The sequence below is a fragment of the Typha angustifolia genome, chromosome 15 (genome assembly GCF_048772165.1).
Source record: "Typha angustifolia cultivar Huaian chromosome 15, ASM4877216v1, whole genome shotgun sequence".
NCBI lineage: Eukaryota > Viridiplantae > Streptophyta > Magnoliopsida > Poales > Typhaceae > Typha > Typha angustifolia.
The window spans coordinates 19,861,667-19,880,692 of record NC_133253.1 but is presented as its reverse complement, the minus strand read 5'-3'; the positions used below and the strand labels follow the sequence as shown (position 1 = coordinate 19,880,692).

At 37.6% G+C, this 19,026-nt stretch overlaps 3 protein-coding genes across 10 annotated transcripts; 2 read left to right on the top strand and 1 right to left on the bottom strand.

Moving 5' to 3' along the window:
• Positions 1-836: 836 nt before the first annotated feature.
• LOC140779076 (purine permease 3-like) lies at positions 837-3,241 on the top strand. The gene is made up of 2 exons (XM_073124037.1): positions 837-1,625; positions 2,761-3,241. The coding sequence occupies exons 1-2, from the start codon at positions 867-869 to the stop codon at positions 3,115-3,117; spliced, it is 1,116 nt and encodes a 371-aa protein (XP_072980138.1). The 5' UTR covers positions 837-866; the 3' UTR covers positions 3,118-3,241.
• Positions 3,242-4,297: 1,056 nt separating this feature from the next.
• LOC140777395 (purine permease 3-like) lies at positions 4,298-6,487 on the top strand. Its single transcript, XM_073121470.1, has 2 exons — positions 4,298-5,133; positions 5,782-6,487. Exons 1-2 carry the CDS (start codon positions 4,378-4,380, stop codon positions 6,091-6,093), a joined length of 1,068 nt encoding a protein of 355 aa, XP_072977571.1. The 5' UTR covers positions 4,298-4,377; the 3' UTR covers positions 6,094-6,487.
• A 510-nt stretch (positions 6,488-6,997) lies between these two features.
• On the bottom strand, positions 6,998-18,731 carry LOC140777394 (chaperone protein dnaJ 1, mitochondrial). 8 transcript variants are annotated; one of them, XR_012107004.1, is made up of 20 exons: positions 18,473-18,730; positions 18,269-18,380; positions 16,902-16,991; positions 16,713-16,804; positions 16,213-16,296; positions 16,083-16,121; positions 15,669-15,812; positions 15,546-15,587; positions 15,365-15,452; positions 14,472-14,536; positions 14,304-14,366; positions 14,111-14,183; positions 13,223-13,314; positions 12,152-12,223; positions 11,275-11,331; positions 10,979-11,027; positions 10,825-10,894; positions 10,180-10,269; positions 7,335-7,523; positions 6,998-7,243 (listed from the first exon to the last, which is right to left on the bottom strand). XR_012107004.1 is itself a non-coding variant. In XM_073121469.1 (19 exons), the coding sequence occupies exons 1-19, from the start codon at positions 18,530-18,532 to the stop codon at positions 7,532-7,534; spliced, it is 1,410 nt and encodes a 469-aa protein (XP_072977570.1). In that variant the 5' UTR covers positions 18,533-18,730; the 3' UTR covers positions 6,998-7,531. The 8 variants fall into 8 exon arrangements, 2 of the variants coding, with proteins under 2 accessions (XP_072977570.1, XP_072977569.1); XR_012107005.1 differs by lacking the exon at positions 6,998-7,243 and adding an exon at positions 9,257-9,687 and having other exon boundaries at positions 7,474-7,559; positions 18,473-18,731; XR_012107007.1 differs by lacking the exon at positions 6,998-7,243 and adding an exon at positions 9,257-9,670 and having other exon boundaries at positions 7,474-7,559; positions 18,473-18,731.
• Between the last annotated feature and the right edge of the window lie 295 nt (positions 18,732-19,026).

Here is a 19,026-nt window from a genome sequence, read left to right as displayed (position 1 = left end):
AATTTCAAACTTGATTAATTAAAATACATTAGGTATGTTCTCTCTTTTACACACCTGAAGTATGTTAATTAGATTATTACAGATATTTCATAAGTACTTATATATGATTAGAGATACTGCCCATTGTTAATGGTGTATTATTAACTATTTCCCAGTATTAGTTCCCATAATTTTCTTTTCTATTAGTGGGCTCAGGTAGGCTATTTGGCCACTTACTACTGTTTCCTAATAATTGGCGATATCTTGTATAAAGTTAAAAGTTATGTATAATTTTCTAATGAGTTCATATTTTAATATTTCCATTTTTTTTAACTTTTATCTTAATTTTTTAACAAAGAGTGTGTAGAATGTCTTGGCTACGAACTTTACGCCCATTCACGTTTTAGCTTTCTAATTTTCTTTTAGCACGAGAGTGAAATGAGTAGTTTTTTTTACTAACCCTAATTATACGTAACAAGAGTAGTGTGTATATACATAAAAATTAAAAAAAAAATAGAATACTATTTATACGTTAAAAAGGTACTAAAATTGTGTTTAAAAAAATGTTTGCCAAACTCAAAATAGTCGACCATAGTTAAGCCATACTTGCATTTTAATCCCTGCCACTTAGAAAATCGTACACATTAGTACCTTAGGCAGCGTATAATACTCTTGTTTAGCCTTATTCACCCAATCAATTATCCTCAATAAGACGGAGTCAACTCAACTAAGTGAAACAATGACTACCACAACTTCTTCATTGGCCACCCTACCTTCGCCGGTGTTTCAATTTAAGTCCCACTTCTCTCTCTCTCTCTCTCTCTCTCTCTCTCTCTCTCTCTCTCTCTCTCTCTCTCTCTCTCTCTCTCTCCATATCTAAGACCGCCATGGAAGTAGAAGGCCAAGAAAACTATCACCATAACCAAGGCCACATGGGTACAGCCCTAAAGCGCACCCTCGTCGTCCTCAACTTCCTCTTGATGACCCTCGGCAACACCGGCGGTCCCCTCCTCCTCCGCCTCTACTTCCTCCAAGGCGGCCACCGCATCTGGCTCTCCGGCTTCCTCGAGACCGCCGGCTTCCCCATCCTCCTCCTCCCCCTCCTCCTCTCCTATCTCCACCGCCTCCGAACTCAAACCCAAAACCCGAACCAGACCGAGAAACCCAAACTCATATCCCTCACCCTTCGCCTCTTCGTCGCCTGCGCGCTCATCGGCCTCCTCACCGGCCTCGACGACTTCATCTACGCCTACGGCCTCGCCTTTCTCCCTGTCTCCACCTCGGCCATCCTCATCTCCTCGCAGCTCGCCTTCACCGCCTTATTCGCCTTTCTCCTCGTCCGCCAGCGGTTCACCCCCTTCTCCGTCAATGCCGTCGCCTTGCTCGTCGTCGGTGCCATCATCCTCGGCCTCCATGCTGGGTCAGATCGGCCGGAGGGGGTCACCAGGGGGGAGTACTACAGGGGGTTCTTCTTGACCCTCGGGGCAGCGGCTTTGTACGGGCTGGTGCTGCCATTGGTGGAGTTAACCTACAGGAAGGCAAAGCAGGCGATAACGTACACGTTGGTCATGGAGATGCAGCTCGTCATGGGCTTCTTCGCCAGCGTCTTTTGTGTCGTGGGGATGATCGTCAATAAAGACTTCCAGGTTATTTCTTTAATAATTTATGAGTACGTCTAAGTAGCTATAGGCCCAAAAGTGAGATCATTTGTCTCAATCTATCCTCGTAAAATATGTTCACAGAAATTCGACTACGTCCAGTGAGAAATCGAATTCCAACCTCATGCTATTGTTCAGATTAAATTAAATTTTTTTATAGGTTAATTTATTATGAATACTTTTAGTTGGAGAATAGTTTCCTCCGTTCCGTGGTTTAAAAGGGATCCGGAATTAGGATTCGTATTGGAGCTTGCACATTTAATACTAGTAATCAATGATCGCAACCTCCATTGACTCATTTAGCCTTTGAAGTACGTGTAAGAGCTCCCTGACTAGATAAAGAACCCACTAAAGCTTCTACTATAAATGCATGGTATCTGAATGCTAAGTAATATAGCATGATTAGGCAACTTTGTGGAACAAGGTAAAGAAAGTTTGAAATTGAACGGGATCCGATACTCTAAGCAAGAGGTGATTTCAAGTAATTGATTCCATTTATTCATGTATATCTAGCACAAATTAAGTAGGGTTTTGTGAATTTGAGTTGACCTTTCATAATCGAAAAGTACATCTTCTGAATTGGTGTTTTGAGTTTTTTAAGTAGTTTAGCTATAGTCTTGTAGGCATATCGTCAAAAGGGAGAGAGAGTCAATATAGTTTAATTTTATTTTTTTAATTAAAAATATGAAATCTTTCTGGAACTTCCAACTTTTATGCCTCTTCAACAAAAAAATATGATGTTTTTTTATCTGGTATTAAGAAAAAAAAAACTTCCTTCAATATTTATGCTAGAATGATCAAATAAAAATTATCTATCTTTTCTTGGACGCTAATCTGCTGCATCAGATTCTAACGACTTTTGCAGCACTGACTTGTTATGCCTGGGCTTTTCTTCTCAAGACGGTCGTACTCCCTATTGAAAGGGGTAGGCATAAAACAAGTGGGTTGGCCGGCCAAGATTATTATGCCAATCCTATGCACTAATAACTATTAGAACTCCTTTAGATATATTACTGGCACACGTTCTCTCATTTATCTTTGTTCTTTGAGGCCTCTCAGTTCATGTAATTATATTAGTGTCCAAAATGCAACTGTGCACATATTGGACATTTTCAATTGGTAGGCCATCCAAGGTGAGGCAGCGAATAACAAACACGGTGAGGCCCAGTACTACGCGGTGCTCGTTTGGGCTGCAATCTTTTGGCAATTTTTCTTCTTGGGCACGGTTGGTGTCATCTTCTGCGTCAATACATTGCTCGCCGGAATCATCATTTCAGTGTTCATCCCCGTCGTCGAAGTCTTGGCCGTCATCTTCTTCGGAGAGAAGTTTACTAGTGAGAAGGGAGTAGCTCTTGTGCTGTCACTCTGGGGTCTGGCTTCCTACTCTTATGGCGAATATAAGGAGAACAAGGAGAAGAAGTTAGAGAAAGAGAAGAAGGAGATGGAAGCAACGCTACGAGCTCAGATTACTACTGTTTGACTCAAGACAAGAGTACTTTTGTTTGTCTTTAATTCGGTTGTTATGAATGCAAAAATTAGTGTACCGATCTGGAGTTCACCCAGCCCCAGTTCAGAATTTTCGATCACTTATTAAAGTCTGCAAGTTGTGCAGTTCAGGTAAGAAATATTAATATTTTTATAATGTTATTGTAAAATAAATAAATTATGTTGTGAGTGGATATCCTTAAGACAACTTTTTATTATTATAACTAATCGTTAGTTATTTAATTAGTGTATTTTAATCTTTTAACTACTATAACTAATATTTAATTATTTAACTGCTAGCATATTTTAATTAGTATTTTTTTTATTTTTTATAAATAGAAGATGGTGCTATTATTTAAAATAATTTTAAAATTTTAGTGCTTACTATTACAATTAACTTTTGATCAAATCAATTTTTAATTTTATGATTTGTACCTTAATTTGTGATGATTTTGTATTCTAAGACTGTATTGACTTTATAATTTCTAATAACAATAAATGAACAACAAATTTATTAGAAAATAAATAAATTTATCTTTGCCTAACAGTTACGGGAGGTGTATTCGTCTTTACTTTTCAGTTATCCAACGGTTCATTCTTCTTTAATATCATTTATTTTCTAAAAGTCTTTCAGTTTCTGTCACGTAACATTTGGCCTTACGTAGGCACTTACACGCAAGTGACTACTAATCTTTAGTGCATCTTAAATAGATATATTAATTTATCTTTAGCAAAGAAGGGATCAATTTAGATCACAATCCTTGGTATTGCCATACTGAGATCTTAGTCCATTTTGATTACGTCTAGAATTCAATTACTCGAAGATAATTTCTATTCCAGCGCTCCTTTACAATGAGTTGGAACAACGATTTTTTTGTTTTTTGCCCCTTCTTTTCTTATACTCCCCCCTTCCTCGGTGCTTGCCGAGCCCAATTTAGCTTATTGCGAGTTAAAAAGAGCGGTAGATTGCACTGAGAGACTCGGTCTTGGGATCAACCCAAAAGAAAGGATTTCTAGCTATAAAAGTCTCGTCAATCATTAAACTAGTTTCCAAACAAAGGAAAATATCTGCGTACTAGTTGCGTCAGAAAATCAAACTAGCAAATAGATAATTAATCTTGGAAAAGACTAGCAACAGACACACCATGCGTCAGGCTCATTGAGCAGTACTAATCCTCTATTTAAGCGAAGGTTGCTCGAGACCACCATCATCTCCTTCCTATCTGGAAAGCTAATACAATTCACACTAAAATCCATGGAAGTAGAATCCCAACAACTTCCACAACCCAACAATGAGGACAAAAGGAGCAAATTCCTAGGAAGAAGATCCCTCCTAGCACTAAACTTCATCATCATGGTTATCGGCACCGCCGGAAGTCCTCTAATCCTCCGCCTCTACTTCATCAAAGGCGGCAAACGCATATGGCTTTCTAGCTGGCTACAAACAGGTGGATGGCCACTCATCCTCGTCCCACTCACCATCTCCTACGCTCACCGCCGCAGCTGCCAAGAGATAACCACCAATCTATACCACATGACGCCTTCTCTTTTCCTTTCTTGCGTAGTCATCGGCCTCCTCACCGGTCTCGACGATTTCTTCTACGCCTATGGCATCTCCTACCTCCCCGTCTCGACTTCTTCGATCCTCATCTCGAGCCAGCTTGCGTTCACGGCTTTGTTTTCTCTCCTGTTAGTGAAGCAACGGTTCACCGCCGCCTCGGTGAACGCGGTGGTGCTGCTGATCGTCGGGGCAGCGATTTTGGGTATAAACTCAAGCGGAGATAGGCCCGAGGGGGAGTCCAAGGGGAAGTATTACGTAGGGTTTTGGATGACGCTTGGGGCGGCGGCTTTGTATGGGTTGGTGTTGCCGTTGGTGGAGTTGAGCCAGATGAGCTATGCCAGGGTCAAGCAAGAGGTCACTTATACGTTGGTGATGGAGATGCAGTTGGTCATGGGGTTCTTTGGCACCGCTTTTAGCACTGTTGGGATGCTTGTAAACAAGGATTTCCTAGTGAGTACACTCTTATCATCTTATTCTAATTCTTTTACAGCTCATCTTCCATACCCGCTATTTTCAATCAGGAATTTGGCACAGAGGTTAATTTCTAACGGTTCTTTTATTTAAGGGTATACTTGAGATTTCCTCTCTTCCCCTTTTCTTATCAAATATATATATATATATATATATATATAATTTAGATCAATCAATCATTAGAATGCTAATTAGTGTTCGTGCCATCTCGTGGGACGATGAGCCTTATCCACCTCGGTGGGGAGTGGGGACCATTATCGTTCCTATACATTGCTTCTCCTACGATTGCTCTTTTCTAATATTAAAAGCAATCTTGACTCAAGCGTGTACTTGTTTGACCCACGTAGAGCCAAGGAATTACCCTTCCTAGTCCTCCAAAACTATTAACATATCCTACTCGTAGATGAGATCATCTAGCACTAAAGTCCGCAAAGCATGCTGACTGAAAGTCCTCGACATCAACATCATCCAAATCAAGGGTTATCTAAATCCTCTTTGTTAATTTGATATCCATAAAAGAAAGTTAAATCAAATCAGATACAGCCCAATCTATAGCTTTCAGAATCAGAGGAGCCTAAATCCTAATGGATTTCAAATGACGCGTCCATAACCACCTTGATCTTGCAGGCCATCCCAAAAGAAGCCGGGGAGTTCGGACTTGGCCAATGTGGCTACTACATGGTGTTGCTTGCTTCTGCTGTCTTGTTCCAATGCTTCTTCTTGGGGACAGTAGGTGCCATTTTCTACGGCTCGGCTCTACTCGCTGGAGTCATCTTGGCCGTCCTCATCCCGGTGACCGAGGTCCTTGCTGTCGTCTTCTTCGACGAGCCCTTCAATGGCAGCAAAGGCGTAGCACTCGGTCTCTCACTCTGGGGCTTCGCTTCATACTTTTACGGGGAATTCAAGTCTAAGTCCAAGAAGACTGAAACCGATGCATAGGCCACTGTTTCATTTGCTTGCTTCGAGGTGAATAAATGCTGAGCAAACATAAAGTAGTATCACTTGTAAACTTTGATTTCAATCACATGATGCCTCATCGATCCATGCACGCGCGGCAGCCTCCTTTTGTCAAAGATAAGTGCAAACGACTGCATGGAATCGCCAAAGCAGTCGGCAATCATGCAAGTTCATCTGTCTGTGCACGGCTTCATACTTATCTACTGCGAAAATCAGACGTTCAAGAAACGGATGCCAGAAGAAAATGCCAAATCTACTAGTGGATGTATGTTGTGCATCGGTCTACCGATGGCTTAGATGGCTAGAGCGGTTTCCCTTTGTTTCTTTGAGAAGCACAAGCTACCCCATCGGAGTATAATAGCTCATTGTTTGGCAGCTTTACCCGTTCAACCTAGGAGAAAATGATTAAATTTTTTTTATAGAAGCACGTAAAAATATTCCAAGCACATCACTGGCTTTCCACTTGTTCAAAACAAACTCTTTTCATTTTTTTTCAGAGAAAACAAACTCCCCGTTGTGTCACTGAAAAAGAGTTTTGAATATGATCTACAAAATAATTAAATCTATAACAAATACAAAAGCAAAAGCAGCAACATAATCATGTTTAAAATTTTATTCTGCAATATCTAATTATACATCGGAATCATTATGACGATCCCGATTGTCCACTTCTGATGCAGCAGTCCATAAATAACATCTAATAATTACATGATACGTATGGACACGTAAAATGTAATATTTCAGCACCTGTTGCAATGCTGTGATGAGGAACATTATTCCAAGAAAATAATAGATGATTCCACGGATCAAAAATAAAAATGAAAAATAATAATCTAAAAAAATTGGCGACTTTTTAACAGGAGGGAACAAAAACTTATCGAGCACAGGTAAAATTAAGTGGTAAGGATGACATGCTGGCAACCTTTAACCGGATCTTGACATTCGTATGGAGAAGTGCTCAAAAAAAGATGATGAGAAAAGCCTATACATTTTTCCCATATGCCTAATGTGTTATACATTGTAAAGCTTGTGGACAATGCATATATTCATTTGTCACTCATGCAAATCAAATAATTTCGAGGGGCAGTGAAGCAGACGAGCATGGCTCCCCCCACTGCAAAGGAGCTATTTTCTGCATCAAAATAATATCGTACTGACTATTTTGTCCCATACCCAGAGCGGAAATGATCTATAGTACCCTGGAAGTTCAGTGATGGAACAACCTCTCGTGCCACTTGGATGGATTGTTGCCGCACGGTTATGGCTATCCTCGTTAGGCACCTCGTGCTCGTCAGTCACCCTTGCGGCAGCATTAGCTCACACTTCTGCTCAGCAGCAAATGAATAAATAGAAGGAATGCAATGCCAATCATGAACTTAGGACCAGATAGGCGGTAGATGATTTGCTGCCACCTGTAAGTTCAACCAGTACATAGCTGCTGGTAAAGCCTGTTACGCATTTCCAAAATCTTCATTACATTGAGATAGAACATATCATATCATCGACATGAACTACAGAATGCTATCAACAGTTTGAATTATAACTGAACCATTGAATCAACTATTCACTTAATGACACTATATCTAATACTATTTGTGTGTTGTATAAAATGACCACCGTACTCTAAGCATTTCATTCTTAAAAGGTAATTGAAATGGTGAAATATAAGATTAATGGATTAAATAGTTCCAACATAAAACTTAGTCAGATATCAGAACAATATTTGAAGAGAACAACAATTGTGATTACCAACGGTGTACAAAATACAGCGAACCTAGTTGCAATATCTTACGTAGTTAACAAGAAGCAATAGATACATTACCAGCAACAAAAGTACTTTTATGATGTACAATCCAAAGAATGAGGGGGAAAAAACCAAGGGTGATTATCAGGATCAAGATTTAAACAAGCCAAGTTTTCATGAGCTATGGATGTTGCAATTACTAAAACATAGTATTAGTACTTTTTGTGTATGCAAAGACCAACAATTATGCTGTAGTAGGATGCACCCCTAGGAATTCAACGTACAGTATATTACAGCACTTCTACGACTTTCTTCAATATTCAATGCATACAGCTCCAAAACATATTGATACAGATATTGGCATCTACCATCAAGCACATGTTAAGGCTGGCAGTCCACTGGAGATGCAAAGCATTAACCACTTTCTTATGCAACAATTGAGCAATGAGATATTCATCAAAACTGATGCTCATAAGCAATTAATCATTTATTATTTATCCCCTGCATATTAAGCTAAAATGCAGTTAGTTTTGCACTTGATTACTTCAACTGTTATCATTACAAAGATCAATTCTATTGAGCTAAATGAATATTATTCATCTTATTTGGTAGAATCTACAATGTGACTCATCAAGTTTGAAACACAACAGCGGTTGTGAAAAGGTTTTAAAAATGCAAATACACATAACCACTGGTGCAGGGCTATCATACTAGACATCTGTCATATCTATACAAGATTTCGAAACTCGGTACCGGGATCGAAATCGACCACATCGACCGCGTATAACTGATCAGTATGTTTTATAATTATATAAAATTCTACATGTTATTTAAAAATACAAAAAAAATTAGAAAAAATGATTAAAAAATAAAAAATGCTGACATGTGAAACCTTAAAAACTTAAAAAATATATTAACTTACTTAAAAATTAAAACTTTGATAAATACTGAATTGACTTTCGTAAAAAATAAAATCCTCCCTTCCTCCTCCCCTCCCCCCTTCTCTTACTACCACAAGGCAATTTTTTTTTATGATTTTAATTTTTTGTCTTATTTCTCTCTCACTTCACTTCCCCTCTCTTCTTCCTTCTCCTTACTGCCGCAGCCCGCAACCATTTTTTTCCTCCATTTTTTCTCTCTCCTTTTTCTTCCCCTCTCTTTTTCTCCCTCTGCCTCACTACCGCAGCCCACCTCCCTCTCTCTCTTCTTCCTTTTCTCTCTTTTTTCCTCTATTTCTTTCTCCCTATCAATGTTACTGTAGCAAAAAAAAATGCTGCAGTAACAGTGACAGACTCAGAGCAAGAGAGGGAGGAAGAGAGTATGGAGGAGGCTTGTCGGAAGTTGTCGGAAGAAAGAGATGGAAGAAATAAAAAGAAAACAAAAAATAAAATAAAAACTCACCCGAGGTTGTAGGAGGTCAAGATCGTCGGAGCACGTCGCCAGACGTCGAGGTCATTGGAGATCTGCTCGGGCTTCGGTGGATTAGGTAGGAGAGTAGATAATGAGAGAGAGAGAGAGAGAGAGAGAGAGAGAGAGAGAGAGAGAGAGAGAGAGAGAGAGAGAGAGAGAGAGAGGGAGAGAGCAAAGACAAAAAGGACTGAATACGAGTCAGATCTGACCCATATCCAACCACCCTCACCTGTATAGGGTGGGATCAGCCATATTGGCTGATCCCGACCTGATACGGATCGGATATCCGACTGAAACCAGTCTGTTGACTAGTTTTGACTATGGCCAATCCCGACTCGTTTCGATCGATCCGAATCAGGATCAGTCGAAACTGCATTCCATGATTCTACAGTATTGCCTCATTAGCTGCAAAAAGTTCATACCTATACAAGTATAAACAATTGTAACCTAAAGCACCAAATAACATAAACAGCTAACAAAGTAAACACCATGAACCAGTCGTTGATACCCTCAACTAAAATAATTCAGCTGTTAACAAAACAGAATTTCATAAGCAATAAAGTACTACAAAATTATGTGGATTTTACTTGGCAGAAATGAGTCAGAAGAGGGAGTCCTCTCCTTTTTCAGAAGAACTGGACATGTAGTCCAATCTAAACCCAGCCATCCACCAATGTGGGCCTCACAAGCTGGCCTGAACCCCAACCCATCAAATCAACACCCTAACCCTGTCATCCACCCAAAAAGAGGGGAAAAAAAAGAATCCCAAATAAAAAAACACACAAAAGAGGAGAATATCCTCTTCTCAGGAGCAGAATCCAGCACAGTAACTATTAATCAAGTTAAAAAAAGTAAAATCAGCAATATCTTCTTGAAGACTACATATTTTAGATGTAAATTATCAATCAACCTACCAGTTCTCTTCAGAGGATCTGTTACTTTCTTGCGTTGATTCTTCCACAGCAAATTCTTCCAACAATGTTCGCTGGCGTTCAGTAACTGACCTAAAGAATATGAAGAGCATATCAATGCTTATCACTAAACCAAGAGGAGAAAAAGGCAATATGCAGATATAAAGATGATCCGAGGATCAGAGTCCAACAATCAAAACTAACTTTACAGGGGCAAAAATCTAATGGTTGAATATAAAAAAGGAGTTACACTCAAAAATCAAAATATAATCTTTGTTCACTGCAGAAAGTACAACTAGCAAATGTACTTCATGGCCTATTTTGTTAGGAAGAACGTACACTTCTCTGCACATTAACAACCTCGCTTCAAGGAAATAGCTTCACCTTGCAGCATGCCCAACACTCTTAATATATATCATCATAGCATTTAGAAATTTGGATTGAACTTCCACAAATCAAACACAAGAGCATCATAAATGATTTAACTACAACATAGAAAATGAACTAGGACTAGTTTTGTAAACTAAGACCATGCAGTATGCAAGTCTAAAAAAAATTGTGTTGTGATGCAATTGCAGCTCTGCTAGTAGACTTTAACAAACTTAACGGTGAAAAAGTAGCTTCTCAGTAAAGGTAGAAAAAGCTTACGAAGGAAAATGGACACGGAACCGCAAATATTGATCCCCATGATCTGCTAGTCCAACATGCTTTGGAAATCCTGACAGTTATACAATCTTCCTTGATCCATGCACATTTCTTAAAAGTAAAATAGACAAACCAATTCATATTCATGTGTTTATACCTCTACCCCTTAGAACCAAGAGTTGCCCTGGCTGGACTCCTTTTGGTATCTGTAACAAACAGAAAAAAGAAGGCAATGAATAAAATTGTTACTCAAAATTATCCAAAGGCACATCAATTGCTTGCCAGCCCATAAAAAGAAAGCTTGAAGAGTGTAAATTCATATAAATTACAGAGAAAACAAATAATCTTCAACATTAACACTAGATAGACAAATAACGCTAAATCACAATGCATGAAAAAGGAGATAATGGATCAAGAAGATATTTAAGTATGATGGCAAGTCTACTTTGATACCTTCACTTGAGTTTTCCCATTTAAAGTTGGGACTTCAATGGTACCACCAAGAATAGCCTATGGAATTCACCAGAAGAAATTTAAATTTGAAGAATAACAGGCAAGTAAAATATGACTGTGGTAATGAAGGTTTCTCATGGTGTCAAAATTAAATAATAACTATTTGTGAAAAAATAATAATAACTATTTGTGAAAAAGTTGAAGCTGTGAAGAAAATAAATAATAACTATTTGTGCAAAAATTGGAAGTACGCCAGTATAATCTACTCTGACAAACAAAAGTTTTGACACAACATCGCATGTAAGTTTGATATAAAGATCTAAATTAATTTTACTATCTAAACCCTAAATATGTCTGAATGTGAAATCAATGGAAACAGAAGGCAGCTCAAAGTCCCTAGATTACTTAGAGGTACATTTGTTAGACTATCTCAAGCCCCGTCCTACCTGCATGATCTCACAGTTACATTCAACCTGGTCTGCTTTAACTCTAGAACTTAGTCAGTAGTCAGGAAATAAATATTCTAATCTAAATTTTCCTGTGTCAAGGGCTCATGCTTGTTGTCCTAGCAACTCGGTTTCTCCTTCCAAAGTTTTCCATTAATCTCTCCTCCTTGAATATATGTTACCATGATTAATAAGAGACTGGAGCCCACAGGGCTGAGGCACAGAACGTACAATGAGACAAAATTTGAAAAGTTCAACACAAACAAAATTACCATAGAAACCTCCTAGTCAGTATGTGAATCAAAAAAGATTCACCAGATTTGGTATTTAAACAATCTCAATTCATGAGAGGAGCTAGCTATGCAATTTTAGGAATAATACAGTGGAACAAGACAAATATTTGTCTAAACTATTAGATAATGTGATATTGCCTGTGTAAAGCTTATACGGGTATCCACGTAAACGTCAGAGCCCTCTCGAAGGAAAACGGGATCCTTGGCAACCTACAATGTCCAAAATTGTAGGACAAAAGGAGAACATCACAAGCTGAATAATCAAATAATGTCAAAGAAAGCATTCAATAAGAAACAATTTACATAAGAAGGCCAAGTGGCCAAGAAAACATTCAACAAGAAACATTTACATAAGAAGGCCAAGTGGCCAACATGTTGGCCTTCTAAACCAAGATTATCTACAATGGTGAGAAATCAACAGTAAATTATTAAGTTCTAACAAATGAGTTTTTGCACATCTTAATTTGTCCCTATGGCCACTGTCCAATACTATTCCAGGGCAATCATGTCTTCCCCACTACTACCCCATAACTACCCAGAATTTGACAGTTCTTGTCTACTTGAAATAGCGCCTCTAGATGCAAAAAGGTATCTTCTTACATGTTGAACTGAAGGATGTGTATTAGAAATGCAAGAATGATCTTAAACCAGTTGAAGAACTCTTCTCTCTGGGGATTAATTCTATAAAAAAAGAAATCTATGCAGAGAAGCGTCTTATCCTCACAAAATCTAGCCACCAGCATGATGCATCAGTTCCGAGAGTTCCTATATTAAACGAAGGGAAATTAGTCTTCATTCAAAGATTCAAACTTTAACCTTCCTATTGCATTAAGTTTGGTTTCTGTATCAAAAATCTATTTAGAGATATCTATAATATTATGACAATATAATGATATATATTTAGATCTTTGATGAACTGAATATGTTAATACTTAATATTAGCATAAGAAATAAGGAGTTCATTGCTTCCAATTTTGACTCCAAGATATACAATGATATTGATGAAGTTTCCTAAAATTGTAATGAAGGTGACAAGAAAAGCAAACAAGATACTTCAGAAAACTTTGTAATCAACATGCGCGACAGGTCCCAAAAAATGGACTAAGATGATAGAGTACAAGGGTAATTAGACTATCAAGGTAACTTGACTAGGTAACAAGGCCAGATTTCAAATTATCAACATATGATTGAACATGGAAAAGTTGCCACCTGCAGCTTAATGTATAAATTTCCAGGAGGAACAGCATGGCCCCCTTGATTTCCACCCTTCTGCACACGAATGGTATCCCCAGAATCAACTCCTATGTAAAGCAAAATGAATATTGAGAAACATATACAAAGAGAATCACAGCGGAAGAAATAGAGTAGGTAATGCAGAAAATGCATCAACTGAAATAAGCAGATGATGTGAATGAAAATCTTAATCGCCGTAACTGAATGAACCTTAAATCTTTCAGCAGTCATTTATCTTAGTCTTCTCCCAAGTAAATGGGCTTAGGTACAGCATAACCTCAAACAGAGAAGAACCTGTTCTTATTGATCATTTATAGGAAAGCTCAGTATTGCAAACATATATTATGGATAGAGACCAGCAAGAATATAAGGCCATAAATATTAACAAGACATGAGGCTCCAAAGCCATGCTAAAGAACTATAGGATATGGACTGTCATAGTTCTTTAAGGCCCTCACTTCCTACTATAAGAGCTAGTAGTGAAAGATCGTACTAAATCAAGAACGCAAGACATCTTTAGGATGTGTAGGGCCTGTAGGCCATCACATTATGTGATAAAAAATTGTAATCACGAGACCACCAGTGGAAAAGAAAGTAGACCAAAAGTGAATATCATCAAAGGCTTAAGAAGGTTTGCTTCCATTGGAGAAGCAGCATATAAGACTGACCAGAGTGATAGATGAACAGAGAAGCAGCATATAAGGCCTGTAGGCATTGCAAAAGAAACTTTGCAGAAATGCGAGAAACAAAGCTCTGTTATCAATGAAAGAGCTTATATCGGAATGCTGTAGAGACATTTCACAATGGAATGCATCCCCAATGGAAGCAAGATAGCAGAGTTTATGACACAATTTCAATTCTCACCTGCTGGAATCGAGACTTCAACATTCTTCACATCATCAACCACTCCAGACCCTTTGCACACTAGGCAGTAATCCTGTATGTATAAGAAGGTTAATTCTGATAAACAGAGAATAATATAACCAATTAAACAAAGCAACTAACAAAGTTTCCATATCCAAATAGAATAAGCTATTTTAATTGTGGTGACTTCAACCTTAATTATTTTTCCAGACCCTTTGCAAGAATTACAGATGGAGGTGAAGGGGAACACTGTGACCTGAATCAAAAAATTTTAAAAAAATTGAGCACATGTTGAAAGAGCATACGTTTTTTACAATCATGGAGGTCAACCAAAAAAGTCCTAGAAAATAAGGAAACTCACTCTTCCGATGCCCTTACAAGTAGGGCATCTAGATGGCTTTGCATTGACTGAGTGTCCTCGTCCATCTGATGAAAAATATAGGCCACAAAATGATCAAACTATGAAAAGAAAATAAACAGAGATAACTACATTTTCAGCACTCTCCAAAAGAGCTTTCTTTGGGTTTTACATTCCTTCGTTCTAATCACAGCAACAACTAATGCAAAGATGATTCTCATGATTTCATGCTCTCCACAGTGCAATTTACTGGTTCACAATTCGCTAATATATTCATTCTTACTCTTACTTTCTTAACCATAAAACACACTCTCTTGCATGTTAGTTTGTCCAAATGCTCAAAAGGTAATTTCAAATGCTTAAGCCCCTTGATTATAGATTCCACCTCATCTTTACCACTTATCCAAGAGAATATATTGCTAGCAGAAGAAGAGTATTACATCCTACCATGAATATCATACCAAGGGGACAGGATAGTAAGCAATTTCAGTCACCTCATCAGCAGTATCATACTTGCAGATAGTCAAGATGATGCATAACATTTAGCTGCGGTTAAATCTTGGGTTATATGGAGACAGAAAGGACAGGCCTATCAGATGCCACAGCATGAATCAAATTCCATATTAATTTTCTTTGCCTACTGAAGATATTTACTGAGTAGTAGTTCTATCCGTTTACAGCCTATTTCTCAAGTAGATACCTTTCCAATTGACACAAGGAAATCAAAGAAAAAAATATATAAAACGATAAGCTTAAAAACTAGAATTCCGTGCTACCTAGGATATTTTCATGTGAATTAAAAAAAAAACTGTGAGATAATATTTAATAAAGCACAACCAGACTAGTTGTTTTGATTCTGCAGCCAAAGCAGTACAAAAAATAAAGTGTACACTCACAGCATGAATCACAAAGAACCTTTGCATTGAAAACCACTTCCTTTACGCAACCTTTAGCTGCCTCAGAAAAAGAAAGATTCAGCTCCACCTATAAAAGTACACCAATAGACTAGATATTTCAAAGACTGATGCATGGAAGAATCCACAAATAAATGGTAAGGTCCAAAAAGAGTAGCTAAACCTCTATATCATCTACATATATGTCTCTACCATCTTCAAAGACCTGAAACATCAACAAATAATCCTAAGACTTCTTATGAACATCAATTGAGCAAATAATTCCACAGAAAAGAGAAAAAACCACCTCAGAGAATATCTTATAAAATGAATTAGAGAAAGGATCTTGATTGGAGTTGTGGAATCTTGAGAAAGGATCTTGATAGCTTTTGTGGAACCCACCTGCATCATTTGCAGCATATCTCATTTCCTCTGCTCCTTTGGAGATTTCCTTTATATCACCATAAAAATCTGAAGTGAATAAGTTGCCTAGAAAATTAGGCTAATTTTTAAATCAACAACAAGAATAATAACTTGCATCTGCTCATCAAGACAGCTTGCAAAAGTTGAGGATTGCGATACGCATACTAATAAAATGTTAACATAAGAAACCATAGATCTGTACTAGAGAAAAAGATAGATGACATGAGCAGTCGGGGAAGAAAAAATCGATTAGATAAAGACAAAAGGTTGCAGCTTCCATCAAGTAAGCATCAATTACCCTGTCATATTCTGCTCTCTTCTCAGGATCTCCCAGTATCTGGTAAACAACTTTCACCAGAATAAAGAAAATATTAATTCTAATTTAGACACCAAAATTGTACAAAACATAAAGGTTTAGATGCACTAGCCTCATACGCTTCTCTTATCTCCTGGAACTTTCTCTTTGCTGCTGGATTATTTTTATTTGTATCTGGGTGGTACTTCTTTGCAAGCTGCACAAATAGTACAGGTAAATACAGGAACTGATGTAAAGCTCAGAGGTTAAACTGATAAAAGAACTGTACATAAGAAGACATAAGAAGACTAATTTTGTGCTAATGAAGATTGACATACTTCTAGAATGAACATATTAAGATGCAGGATTCAAAATTACAGTGCAGATTAATGATTTGTTTCAGGCTACTTGTTAAAATGGCAACTAAGAGTCTCAAAAAGTGAAATACTTGAATCTGCAAAAGTTCCTGTATATGATAATTTAGAAAATTTAAGTAATGGACAATGTGCTAAAGACTAAAATGGAGAACCAAATAAGAAGTCATGTGAGACAAAATACATAAATGCAATAGAAATTAATATTGCATTCTTAGCATTGTGTAGATTAGTCTCAACTCTCAAACAAGCTACTCACAGAACGAAAAGCCTTTTTGACATCATCCCGGGTAGCATCTTTAGAGACACCAAGAATCTCATAATAGTCCTTTTCTATTGCATAACACAGACCTGAAACCAACATATAACGAGGAGATGACAGTCATAGTTCAACTGAACCTACAAAAATATATAGTGGAAATTTTTGCAATAAAAAAACAAAAGTAACCTGTAGCATGGAAGAGCCGGTTTGGCAAAAATTCATTTGATTGAAATCTGCTACAATGTCTTTCAGCAGCATTCAGACAATATTTATGCACTGAGAAAAAATTGAATCATTGATCAATCACAAGATACTGCAGATCAAGCAAATGAATGAGAAATAATGACCTAGAGCAAGTAAATGGATGGAAACTAATGTCCTATCTTAGGATATCAAAGTAATACCAACTTAATACGGACTATCAAAGCCAGCAACAAGTATGAAGAAACACATAAATTGGAACTCTTAAAATAGCAAACAGTTACATATTAAAGCTAAAAGACATGCAACCATGGAATTAACACTACGTCACAAAGAACTATATAGTTTATATTCCTCACAATCAATAATAAACAATAAATGTGAAAAGTCAAAATATTACTTTGCAAGAAACCCTCAAAAGGCGACCAAGTTTTCTTTAACAAGACAAGGTCAAGAACAGGATTTATGTATAGTTGACTAGTTGTATACAACCACAAAAGGTTTTCCAAAAAAAAAGAAAAGGTTTAATGACATAAGAAATACATAAAAGTCATTCTTAAGTGATCATAGCCAGCATGGCATGCAGCACTTGTCCCCAAACTGTATCTCCTTATGTGCATCAGTGCCCATCGCTGATGTCTAGGTGACAGGTAACCTTGCGGAGCTAAAGTTCTCTCTCCTTTTTCCTTTTCGGTAATGTCTCTAAGATTACAGTTGATTTTCTTTTTCAAGATTATTGATAGCCTAGCAAAGAAATATGAGCCAAAAGAGAGTTCTTTATGTGAGTGGAATACTATTGAGATTGCATATTTCAGCAGAAGTATTCTTTCTCCTAGACCTATGTTTTACCTGTTTTGGTAGGTTTTCAAGATCTAAGCTGGTTTACTACCAAAATAAACTATATCCACCAATTCTAGGCATATAGCTTTATGCCCTAAGCCCATCACGAGCACTTTTAGAACCCCGTAGTGAAAATAATGTGGGATTGGTGAGACTTCAAAAGTACTTGCTTCTCTCTGAACTTAATATAAACAACACGAACTACAGATTAGACGGCTAAACCTTCAAATTAGCAACATCATAAAAGAAAATATTAAAACTTCTTTGGATAAGTCAACAAAATAGAATTTAGGTTTCATTTGAGAAGAGATAAAATACTGACAATATGGTGTGAACAAGAACTCACAACAGGCCCATAAATAGCATAGAACAATAGCTAATTACAATTTCTTCTTGCAGATTCATAAAGAATAGTCGTAAGCAGTATGTTATTCTCACAATTGAGGAAGTCATTACGATCAGGAAAGACATCAGAATTGCCAGCATGGACTAAATGAATAAAAAAAAATTACGTGGAGATAGGTGAGAAATAGCTCTGATAAACGGCGAAACCCCTTCCTTCCTCGCTCCGAGACGATCCAATGATAATCCAACTGACGGAGAAAACCATGGATGACCACGAGGCTGCAAGAGAGGAAAGAACGAAGAATTTCTTGAATCTTTCTCTTCCAAAGACCAATGTAAAAGAAGAGAAAAGGTAGAGATTCCAAATATACCTTGCTCGAGTGCAGATAAATCACTCTTGGAGCAAATCTTAGGCAGTCAAATCGGCCCATCGGCGGCGAACGGCAGCAACCGATCACCACCGCAGCTTATCGGCATGTAATAGCGTAAGATTAAAGAGACAAGACATTAGACGGCGATGGAACCCTACTCCGTGCCAGTCGAAGGTAAAGGAAACGAAGGTTCGAATCGGCGGTCTTCTCCGCCGAAGCCGAGCAAGAAAGTGAGATGCCGCTCCTGATTCTTGAACCGGGGAAGAAAATAAAAGGAAGAGGTTACTGGAGCAGGTTTATATCGGATCGGATTCACTGAATAGACAGGATCCGCTCCTTGTTGGGCCTGTTAAATATCAATCCTTGAGTCCATTGGTGAGAGCTATATACTTGGGTGATGACAAATATTTCTAGAAATTTATACATAATTCTCACAACGTTTTTTCTAAAAACTGAATTTAGAATTAGAAATTATTTATATTTACCCTTGTATGAATTATTTAAAATAATTGTAAAGCTATCTAATATTATCTTGATACCATAGTATTCCAGGT